Raw genomic sequence first — 12269 nt, 5'->3', positions numbered from 1 at the left:
GTGCCTCCCACCATTAAATTCGAGGCATTTTTGAAAATCCCAGGTCAAAGGTTTTCATCACTTACCTGACCTTAGAAATCTGGTTCCAAGTATTAACAAAAGTCACTGGGCAAAATGAAATTTAAGCTCCTGAGTTACTTGGGCTTATTGGTAAATGTTGCCTCCTATTAATGAAGGTGTTTCAAGGACAGTGAAAAATGATAACGGTCATTTCTTATACAATATTATAAGAAAGGCAAGGATTTCTTAGGGTGATATCTTGCATTCAAAAGCTTGTCTATCTTTATCCCAACCGCAGATCTGGTCTAATAAAAGATGTCACCCTAAGAAATCTTTGTCTTCTGCATAATTTCTGGACTGTTACAGCTACAACACCACTCTTACACTACAGTATGATATCATATCTGTGCCTACTATTAGTCATTGTTCCTGTAAATATTAAATATTCAAATATGCTAAAGTGTATTAAAACAGATTCCAAGACTTGTACTTACATCTTAATGCAAAACCTGTAGTTACTGACCTTGAGGTTTGGTGTTTGGGTCTGATCTACAATAAATCGCATCAGAATGTTAAACTGCTGATCAAAAGGAAAAGAATCCCTGTTCAGAGGGGAGGAAAAGAAATAAGAGTGATTTCCATTCCTGAGGAGACTAATATAATGTCATGCACTTCAACTTACAGAAAAACATAACTGAAAATGTCCCAAAAGTACCTTTTAAATATTAAAACATTGTTTTGTGAACTTCAGGTGCATTTGACCAGCAATCAAATAGGTTAAACACCACACAAAAAGGATGTATTGAATAAACTATACAATTAGTACTGGAAAAAATATTTTCAAATCAGTTGTCACACAATGCCACTCAGTCTGCCCAAGGTACGTGCTTCTTGCTTTTGTTACACATCTCCTTCTTTTCCTCACTCCATGCTGCTCGTTTGTTTTCTGATCTATACAAGATCACAGCTAATCTTTCAAAGCAGCACCTCAAATTGATTCCTCCCCTTTTTTTTTCTTTCCTCCATCTCTCACCAAACGGCCTCTTCAATCCCATATAAAAGACATGCGGTCACATCGCAGTGTAAAGATGCTGTGCACCAGATGTCCTCAGAGGGAAAACATGACGTGCGGTTGGCCTCATGGGCCGATCTGCACCTCAGGGCTTCCTGAGGGCTTGAAAGCCAGTGAGTGGCACAGCTCTGGAGCTCAAGAGTTTAATGGCATTGCTGCTCACACAGTTTTTCCCCTACTGCTGATCTTAGCCAGGAAGGATGGCAAAAAATAATTAAAAACCCCAAATCTGGTGGGGGGAAGCCAACACTTTAAACTTCTTTGTTTTCGGAGTCACTTTGATGCTGACTTGCTGTATGGACATGTTCGCAAGTACTGAGCACTCTGGGTCACACCACCACCAATTTCCTGAACACAGCAGTATCATCCAAGCTAAGAAAAGGACAGTGAAAATGCACACCACACAGAGTCAGAGAGTAGCTAGCATTTCAAAATTTTAATTGTAGCCTCTAAAGCAATGCTTCCCAACCTCCTTTGGACGAAGGCAGTCTTTGGAAAGTGCCAACTCTTTGGGGGTTTGACTGCAGAAAAATACTAGATCAATTCTTCTGTTGCAAACTCAAGATGACCACAACAGGGCTACATGGTTTTAACACTGTGGATTCCTCTTCGAAATTGCTGGGTTTAATTTATGAATTATGTCTGCACACCTAACAGTGCTAACATTACGTGGCATGCTCCTGTGCCAGACAGATCCACGGCATTAAACCGGAAAGCTCATCTCTACTCTACATGGATCATTATGAATAATTAGTACGAACTAGAGCCCACAGCTCACTGAACAGGCCCAGATCAGCATTCTGCCTGTCCGACTAATGGAGACAAAGCGGCCCCCAGGACGTCCATTAGAAAAGTACAAAGACCCATGAAAACTCTTAGAGAATTTACCAATAATATGGATTAAAGCTCAATGGTTCTGTATAAAGGACTACAACGAGCCCACAGAACCCGCGTATTCAAAGGATCGTAAAGCGCCCCAGAGTGTCACAGCACCTTGGTCAAGAATCACTGCCCTAAAGCGTTAAGAAAAGGTACTTACATCTGGGTTGGGGTTTTAAATTTGAGGGAGGAGCGGTGCAATTCAGCTCATTTACAACAGTGTAAATCAGACAACGCCATCAATGTCAAAAGCAGTTAATGAACATAAAATGGGTGCATTCATGGAAGAATCTGGCCCATCTCTGTAGCTGGATATTGAGGACAAAGCCAGCTCATCAAGTACAGCACAGGTCTTTCTGCAAACCCTGATTACAGGACATCTGCTAGTTACTGTACCTCGTCACATCCAGAGCTTTCTGCACCTTTGCCTGCACAGATCCCAGCAAATCTGCCCCCATCTTCTTGAGCAGCTGCGTCAGGAGAACAAAGAGCCAGTCTTGCAGGTCATCCTTATGGATGATGATGAAGTCAACCAGGGTTTCTAGAAACATGCTGAAAACCTACAGATAAATGCAAATTGAACACCAAAAAAGAGGAAAGTGATATTCTTAGTAGAAATATCAAGAGAGGAAGTCTTTAGAAATCTGTGCTTTACAAGGATTTGGTTATAGTCAGTTTATATATGGATGTTTTAGTGAACGTGTTAGCAACTGGGGATCATGGGCAGCACACATCCAGGATGTGTTGTGTTGAAATGTCGCGTTAAACGGAGGGAAGGAGAAGGGGAGAAGACACTTACTCTCTGTTGTGAATTCCACCGCAAAGCAGGCCATGCAACAAAACAAACCAGTCGTTAGTACACGGAGGGAACCAATGCTGACTGCTCTGGTGCAGTTTTTTCAGTGGATAAAAGAAGCATTCATAAAAGGTTGATAACATCTTTTACTAAACTGCTCACGTTTTAAACCACAGTTATATAAACATTACAAATCTAGGTCCAAATCCAGTCCCCTTGCTCATGAAAGCAGTGACTTTAGCTAACAGCCATGCCCACACCAAGTAAGGAGAGCGGGATTCATTTTTCTGGATATATAATTGTCCCCCCTTTTTTGCAATTAAAGTTGTTTTATAATCTATTCTCTTGCTCCCTCAACCCAGCTTGTTCTCGTACCCCAGGCTGGTGCCACAAATCCTCCCCAACGCTCCAGTACAGGCAGGGATGGCTTGCAGAAGGGAGCCAGAAGTTAGAAACCAAGAGCCGAATTCTGATCTCAGTTGCACTAGTAAATCAGGGGTCATCCCATTGAAGCTAATTTTGTCTCAAAATGTAATGAAGGCCAATGGCTAGAAAGCCAGCGACACTTGCCTGGACTGACCCCAGTGCAACAGAGTGCAGAGTTTGATCCAGCATCAATTAGACTAGTCCCAAGCTGCAAATATTTTTTGTAAACAGATAGCCACGCTTGGCCCTTTCAATGCCACGTAAGACAAAATCTTAAAGAACCAAAACAAAGAGACCTTACATGGGGCCTGCCACAGCAGATCAGACCCTGGGTCCATCTGGTCCAGTCTCCTGTCTCTGAGAGTGGCCACAATCAGATGCGTCAGAGGTCGGCAGTAGGCAATTATGGAATAACCTGCCCACACACAACATGTCTACCTGACACCCATCAGTTAGAATTGGTTTGCAGAGGACCTGGATCCATGTTTTAAAAACCCTGTCTAATATAATAGGGGATGTTCTCATCAGTGACACAGATCATTGCAAATGCCTACCTTTCGGGCCAAGACTTCTCACAGCTAGTGGGAGCTCCATTACACTTAAAAAAAGAGGATGCCCTTTGCTCCAACATCCTCTTGGCCCTGTTTGCACTGAGAATGTGTTGCACGGTCTGGGGAAATGAGGCCAAGGTGGCACTCAAAACCTCTTGTCCATACAGAACAGGAGGGATCTGTGGCTCTCCAAAGGATGGCCTGGGATTTTGGCTTGGAAGGATGACAGTACAAGGTTGTGTTGCATGTTTCTTTGAAGTTAAAATCACATCCAAACCTGTCCCCCGCACTCCCCAAAAAGTTTTTGTATCCTTATGTAACATGCACAAGTTCTTATTAATACTGTAACAAAGCCATGGCTATTTGGGGGTTTGTGAAGCTTGCTCTGTTGCGTATCACTCAGAACTTCAAACTGGGAGGGGAGATTAAAAAAACCACCTACAACAAGAGAGCTGGTTCCTGCAAGGTAATCAGTGCCTTGAGAGGCATGGGGCTGCCAACTCCTTCCAGCAGGCAGGGTCAAATCCACCCCCAGACATACCCCTATTACTTGAATTAATGGAGCATCTATGACGCATCATGAATCTGCTCCGGTGACACCCATTAAAGGACAGGGGAAACTATAAACCACCATGGCAATGCAACTCTGTACGCAGTGCAACAGAACAGAATGACCCAAAAACGCAGCTGGGATCTTACCTTGCTATGAGGATCCGCAAACATGCGAGTAAAGATCTCACACAGCCTTTTTAACTCGACTCGGCTAAAACACAAAAGAGAGCATTATATTAAAGATAAACCTCTTATTCACAGCAGAGTAGGTTACGGCTGTTGGCGATGGTGGGAAGCGACTGAGAGCTAGCCTTTTAAAGTAGGGCTCGCTTACATAAAAAGCTGTGCTGATCCCACTAAGGGTGTCATTTAAAAGCAATTTGGTTAAACTGGTGCGAGTGGGGCTGATGCTTTCTGGGTTGCCTGTACAGGGAAGCTAGCAGGCAGTCTGCGAGGGTGCGAATTTAAAAGCCACAAGCTACTCTGCGCTAATTCCCTGTGTGGACTCTCGTAGCACATGGGAGGTGCTGATAGCTTATCGCATTTTCAAAATAAGACGCAGGTATTTGTACCAAGTTTTTGGGAAAGGTCCTTTCCTTTTCTGCCATGTACAGATTCCCTCATCTCTCTTTTTGGGGAAGTAACATTTTCTACGGAGGAAGAGTGCGTCTGCTCTGTTTGGGTCAGGTCCTGATCGGAGTTCGTCTGTGAACCCTGAGCAGTTCCAATGAAACCTGTCCAGATTTATAGTGTAACGATGGATTTGGATGCGGGAATCTGGCTCGCTCCACAGGCAGGAAAGAGGGAGGTGTGCAACGGGAGCAGTTCGCTGCAAAGACTGCATAAGCTATAATTAATCAACGGGGATGAGACATAAATGCGAAGTTCAGATGGCAGAAGATTATTGGGTGCTTAAGAAACCGAGAGAAAAAAGCAAGCGGTATTTTCTGCAGACAGAATCATGGGTCCCTGCTTTTGATAGCTACTTGAATCCAGAGCCATCTGCAACAATGGTTTAGTGGCAAAACTCCTCTCTCAAAGGCGTTAGAGACCATGGGGCCAGATCCTAAGGTCTTTACTCTCTTTTTTTTGTTCATTGTGGCAAGACTGCCAATGAAGACCACGAGAGTTTTGGCTTATTAAGACCCAAGTGGAAACAAACTAAGGGCAGCAGGATAACGCTCTGGCACGAGCTGATTGCTAGCAGTTATTTCTGACCATATCACACTGTCCTCTGAAACCAGGGCACACGGGCAAATACACCTGGATTCTTCAGAGACCGCCTGTGCAGGTCTGAATATGGACTTCTTGTCTCCACTGACTTCCATCCACAGCTTAAACCAAGCCTCGCAGGACAGGCAAGGGTACATGAGTAGTCAAACACTGAGACGCATTTGCAGAGGGAACTTAATGGGGGAAAACGTCTCTCACATAACTATTCTAAGCATGGAAGACAGAGACGGATTTTAAAAGAGTATAAGACAAAGGCAGCAGTCTCCTGAGAAGCAAATAGATGTAGAGAAAAATAAGGCTTTGCAATGCTGCCAAAGCCTGCTGTCAGCCTAATTCAGTGCGGAGACTGCGCTGGCTCCACGCGACAGCTCGGCAACTCTCCCCTGACCTGATGCAGATCGCTGCTCCTTCTGAATAAACACCTCGTTATTTCCCTGACGGAATTTATTTCCCAACAAGGGACACATGAATGCGGCTATTGTGCGTGTTCTTGCTTTCAATGCACTCTAACCTACGATAACAACAGTGGTGCCAACCTCAAGCAGTTGAACTACATTTTCTCAAGGGACTCGCTGGCCCTGGCTATATCTAAGTGATCTTGCCAGGGCCAGTTTATAAGAAGCCTTAAAAAGCGAGAAGGGGAAAGTATAATGGACCATTTGTAGTGCTTTGGATCCTGCAACCTTTCCAGAGCCTTGGCTGGTTAATGCAGGATCAGGCCCTCTTCAGCCCAGAGGAATCAAACCCAAGCTCAGAGAAGTAAAACCAGCCACTTCTTCATTAAACTTCAGTTATATAACAAGATGATGCTGCAGCCAATCACGCTGTGTCTAATAGGAAAATTTTCTCTTCTACTACTTGCACCTTGGACTATAAGGACCTGATGCTCTCCTAGTGATACTATGGGGACACTTGGGTTGAACTACTCCAGAAGGCACTGCTGTAAGGGCATCACAAGATCACCGTAGTAAGCTGGGGGAGGTTATTACAAACCAGAAGAGATATAAATTGCAGGAACAATATCAACATTTTTTTTTAATGCAGTGGATGGATTTAAAATGAAGATGGTTTACCATAAACCTGGGACTGGTTTATAATGCATCCAGGATCAGAGCCAAGGCAATGTGTCCAGATTGGGGGCTCGGGGCTAGGAGGGCCATTTGAGATACCAGGACTAGGAAACAAAGCCTTTCTACCACTGGGACATTATTCTGCAGCCTCCACCACGCGGTGTTCCCAAATCTCCCCCCCCCGGTTGACATCACACCACCCCCCTTTCCTATCATATTCCCACACACCTACACACCATAACCCAAATGTGGGCACAGCTTCCTGTGCCCGCATGTGTGGTGCCAATGGACCCCTGCCAGGTCATTAGTAGAAAATCATTGGGTAACAAAAACCAGTGTGCATGTGGGAAGTTAATTTTAAATGCCTTTTGAATAGGTCAAATGAAAAAATAAATAAATAAAAGGATTTCCATCAGACCACACAGAGACACATCTGTGACCCAGGAAGAATGTCACTGCCACATGGCAAGTTTCTAGCACCTCCCACTGAGACACTACAGCTGTTCAAACACATGGGTGGAAAAAGCTTTTTATAATGGCAGGACTATTTCTTCTCCCCTCACCACTCTCTCAACAAAGCTTTGTTCTCCAGCAGGCTTTTGCTCAGACAGCCAGTGAGAATAATCAAAAAGTTATAACTACTGGAAAAGTCCTTTAGAATGGAAAATGGGGGCAGCCTTAATTTCATAGATTTCATAGACATTAGGGCTGGAAGGGACCTCGGAAGATCATCGAGTCCAGCCCCCTGCCCCAAAGGGCAGGAAGTCAGCTGGGGTCATAGGATCCCAGCAAGATAAGCATCCAATTTGCTCTTGAAGGTGTTCAATGTAGGTGCTTCAACCACCTCCGATGGCAGGCTGTTCCCGTTAATGACGGGACTGTTGATCCGACAACAGCCATTTCTAAACCTGCTTATAGGATCAGAAGGCCTGGAAAGGAACTCACGAGTTCATCGAGTCCAGCCCCCTGCTCATTCCCGACTACACCATCCCAGCCAAGTTTAACCTGCTCTTGAAAATTTCCAGGGATGGAGAGTCTACAACCTTTCTAGCTAGCCTATCCCTGATCTCCAACCTAAATTTCATTGCCTTTTATAATGTTTGTTTGCATTATTTTGAACTGATTAAAAAATTAAGTATTAACATGTCCTCTCCGAAGCACCAATCCTGCAAGAAAGCCGCAAGTAAACACTTGTTTCCCGGCACTTGCACCATCAATGGAGTTTCAGAGTCTGCCTATACACTTCAGGATCTTAAAACACTTCCTTCTTCCCCACTATAAGTTGCCTTGTCTATACGAAGCTCATGTATGACTTTTAATGCAGTGTTCACAAGGGGTCACAAAAATGATACCAAACATAGTGAATAGTGTATGTGTGTGCGCGTGCATATGCATAAGTTCAGGGCAGTCCTTGACCCCATGTTTAACAGTTTTATAGTATATAGAATAAATATGATGAGCACTGGCTTCACAGAAAAGTTGCGTTACTCTGAACTGATTAAAAAATTAAGTATTCACACGTCCTCTCCAAAGCAGCAAATTCTGCAAGAAAACCGCAAGTAAACACTTGTTTCCCAGCACTTGCACCATCAGTGGATCAGTTGCTTTTGAACAGAGCGTACCTAACAGACGTCCCCAGATAAGCCCCAAAAGAAGGAGCTGCGCGACTGAATCAGAGCGCACTTTGGCTGTGCTAGGTTTTTGGCAAGCACATTTTGTGAGCAACATAGCCATGTCCCACGAAAGACTGCCACTGCCAAGCTACAAACATCACCTCAGCGTCCTCTGGCTCTTCAATAAGTTCTGGAGACCGATGAGACCCTCCTTTCTCTCCGACCAGTTGGAACTAGCACAGTGGTTCAGGACCTCAGCCACATCCTCCGTTTGCCGCAGGTAGTGGGGAATGCCTCCATTTCTGGAGCCGTAGGAGCGCTCGGAGCAAGCGCTGGATGCGTCGCTGTTAGCATCATCATCGGAATACATCCCGTACGGCTCGTATCTTCTTCTCACTGGCTTTTTCTGGAAGTGGAGGGGAAAAACCTGCACACTTAATAAAGGGTACGCCATTACATCCAAGCCAAAGATGCTCTGTCTATATTGCAAGCGAAGGAGGCTGGCAGCTGTTACAGCAGCACAACGGTGTTTCACTGAGCACTGGCCAGTTTACCTTCCTTGCCTTTGCAAGAAGAGTCCTGCTGCTTTCGGTGGGCATATTCAAACTGAGAGGAGCAAGCTGATGCTTCAACAAGGCAAATGAATTAACTCGACTGAAATGCCAGCTACAAGTGGATGTCATCGCATGCTGTTTTTATTGAAAGTAATGGATGTCTCTCTGGTTACAGAGTCAATCGACAATATAGCTTTTACTTCAGGAAAATTTAATCAGGCACAAAGAGGAATCTGCAAATAATCACTTCTGTGCAATAATGTAGGACAGGCGAGGGTGCACAGGGGTATCAATCCAGAGCAACGAACTTCACTATAGTCAGTGGTATTACTCCAGGTTGTCAATGATCTACAAGAGATCACAATGAGTCTTTTATTTTGGGCTGGGGATTTTTTGACAGAGCCCCTGAGGGTCAAGCATCACAAAACTATGCGTTTTAATGGCTTCAAGGCACCTCACTCCCTTAGGCACCTTTGAAAATCCCAACTGAAACTGATTTTCAAAGGCACCTAAGGGAATGAGGCGCCCTGAAGAACGATCAGGATAATTATAATAATGAATCAAATATAATTCCATGGCAGAAACACTTAAACAACCCTTAACAGAAAAGAATTGACAAAAAATGTAAGAGAAAAATGTCGCCTGTATTCTTAGGTGATTACTACACAATTCCTTTCTGAGAGCCCAATTCTGCAGTCCTTATACTTGTAAAGCCAACAAATGCTTGGCCTAGATTAGCACTCCACAATTGGGCAGTAATAAATTAGCAGCAATGGGGAAGGGGGAGGAGGGTTGCAACAGGAAAAAAAAAGTTTGGAAAGTAGAAATAAAAAGTCAAGAAAGCACTAGTACCTTGCTCCTGGAGTCTCCTAACAGCTGTAGGCAGGAAAATATTGAAGGGTGGGAAAAAGCATAGAGAATTATGTCAGAAGCTTATGTAGGGATCGTTCTTGCAACAAAAACGTACAGCAAATGTGTCTTAGCAAATTAAAAAAAAAACAACACAAAAAACAGTTTATGCAAAACAAAATAAAAGTGGGTATAAAAAGGCCTGGCTTTATATCTCGTCCCATTCACCTGGCACAGACAAGGCTCCCATTCGAGTGCTTGTGACTGGAATCGCCCCTTCCTTACTGGTTTACATTGGCAGAGCTGCCTATACCATCACTTTGTTTTACCTCTTCAGAAGCTGCTTTACCACAGACCCGATTTTTGACTGCTCATTTGTCCGCTAGAGGCAGCACCTGATTATGGAGTCATGGATGGAGCTGCTAATGCCAAGAAGCAACTCTACACAGTACTGCCTCGCTTAACCAACTCCAACTAACCAAGAGCATTTATTTTTTTTTGTCTCGGAAACATCTCCCCCCCTCTCCCCCCCACCGTTTCTTAAAGCTCTGCATCTTTGAAGCCAGCTGGCTGGCCCCTCTTGCATTTAACACCCCATTTACTCAAAAGTCCTTGATGTTCCTTGAAGCGTTCAGATAAATAAGCTTGTGCTGTGTACTGATTCCAAGTACGGGCCTTTGGACAGGCAGTGCGAGTCTCGGGGCCAGTTCCTGCTCTCGCACATGAGCGCAGGAATCAGCAGGAGCTGTACACATGTATCAGAGGTCAGAATTTGACCTGTGGCATTATTGCTCAAATATGAGTTTTGGGCCAAAGCCATCTTTAGAGAAATTCCTCTCCTTGCCTGCAAGGAGGCGAAGAATGCTCTTTCTGTATACAAGGCTGCTGGAGAAAAGCTGGCACCATACTCCTTGCCCAGCGCAAAGACTGAACTGTCTTTGTCAAGTCTGTGGTGGGAGATGGAGGCCCGCAGAGAAGAGCAGAGATGAGGCCGGCGAGGAGGGGGTCTACAGGATGGACCCGCATCTCTTGCAGATGCAACAACTCAGATATGACACTACATTTTAGAGCAATGGCTTGCAGAACCAGAACATTACACTGAAGCTTTTTAAGCCTAAAAAGACTGAAACCAATAAGAGGGAAAGAAGATATGGAGAACTGGCCCTAAAAGTTTCTAGGACTCCCTTTCAGGATGTTACCACAATATATACGGTATTCCTTAGATCAGCAGTTCCCAAACCCTGACATTGCGCACCACAATTTAAAATGATACAACCTTAAGTACCACCAGCAAATGTTTGTCACAGTGAGCAATTACAATAACTGTGTTAATGAGTATCGCTAACAGCTTGTCCGCGTGCCACGGGTGGGACCCATAGCACAGTTTGGGAACTGCTGCCTTAGACTGTACTGCCCCATATTCTTTGTGGACAATGCTTACATTATAAAGGAATATTAGCTGGTTAACTGGCCAACATTTAAAGGGAGCCCACTATCTCTGTTTCAAACTCTGAGCCGTATTCGAACAGATCTCAAGCCTGAGACACTGTCATGAAATTGTTCGAACAAGTAAGTCTGGGCACAGTCCTCGTGGACAGATTCCCATCTCAGTGATGCAGATGTAAAAATAAGAGCAACTCCATCAACAGCAGTGATGTTACAAGTCATTTGACTGAGACCAGAAGTTGGCCCACAAAATACCTGCTCTATCTGGTCACTCAACAGAATGATTTGGTCCAATTAAATGTAACAGCATAGGCTGTTCTTAATGTTTTCTTTTTATACCATGTTGAATCTGTACTTCTTAAAACTGGTTTAGAACAAGGGGGGTTGTCCTTCAGCTAGGCAGTTCCCAACCCTCATCTGGGAGAGGTTGCTGGTAGTCTTGGAGAGATGTCACTGAAATGGAGTTACGTGCTCAAAAACAGAAGGAAAGAAGGTATGGACAACTGAGCGGGAAAGAACGGGGTCTGCCAAGGGCATTTGGGGAAGGGCGTCCCCAATACCTTAGGTCTGCCACATGCATTTGGGGAAGGGTGTCCCCAATTAATTCTCCTGATGGGGACATCATTCATAACATGGAAAGTTTTGAGCACTTCAGTTGTTCCAAGATGCCAGTGTATTCTGCTAATGCTTGGAAACGGAAATAACTCACGGAGGGATCAGGGAAATCATGGAGGGAAGGGTGCATAAAACACCAAACAAATTGCCTTTGTTCCTAGGGACACAGCAAGCCAGCACGTTGCAGTTTGACTGGGAAACAGAGACACTCGTGTCTGACTAGAGATCGACTAAGTCACACAGGACTGACTGCACCTTTTGCCCCAAACATCCAGGTTAGCACCCAAGACTTCCTCATGTCGAGCACTCTCAGTTCCCTGAAAAGGTGCCCACCCCCACCCAGAACACCCTTGCTGAAAGGAAAATTGAAAAGAAAAATGGATGATTCACCTCTTTGGCTGCTGGCAAAGCAGTTGGCTTATCTGACAGTAACCACCGAGGGTGACCCGACTGCTTAAGAAAAAGGTAGCATTGGGAACACCCCATCCAAGGCAGAAAGACAGCTCTCAGACATCCACACGGTGTCAGACGCCAGCACAATTCAAACAGCAGCAATTCAAGAAGAGGGGAACATACGCACTGGGAATGTTAGGCCACTTTCTGGTGTCGGAAA

The 12269-nt window shown here is 44.6% G+C and overlaps 1 protein-coding gene across 9 annotated transcripts in view; it reads right to left on the bottom strand.

Moving 5' to 3' along the window:
* The window catches only part of CLASP1 (cytoplasmic linker associated protein 1), a 349913-nt gene that overhangs the window by 65792 nt on the left and 271852 nt on the right, over positions 1-12269 (bottom strand). For 7 of the 9 annotated variants that reach the window (XM_019522593.1, XM_019522595.1, XM_019522594.1 and 4 more), the window contains 6 exons: positions 9599-9622; positions 8354-8598; positions 4424-4487; positions 2751-2753; positions 2348-2511; positions 524-602 (listed from right to left, as the gene is read on the bottom strand). In XM_019522593.1, the coding sequence (XP_019378138.1) occupies positions 524-602; positions 2348-2511; positions 2751-2753; positions 4424-4487; positions 8354-8598; positions 9599-9622 (579 nt within the window). The remainder of the gene's footprint in view (positions 1-523; positions 603-2347; positions 2512-2750; positions 2754-4423; positions 4488-8353; positions 8599-9598; positions 9623-12269) is intronic. The other 2 variants (XM_019522600.1, XM_019522601.1) reach the window with 1 other exon arrangement.

This window comes from Gavialis gangeticus, unplaced genomic scaffold, assembly GCF_001723915.1.
Source record: "Gavialis gangeticus isolate Ggan-Ray unplaced genomic scaffold, GavGan_comp1, whole genome shotgun sequence".
Lineage (NCBI taxonomy): Eukaryota > Metazoa > Chordata > Crocodylia > Gavialidae > Gavialis > Gavialis gangeticus.
The sequence above is the reverse complement of the archived record's forward strand: the minus strand, read 5'-3'. Positions and strand labels throughout refer to the sequence as shown.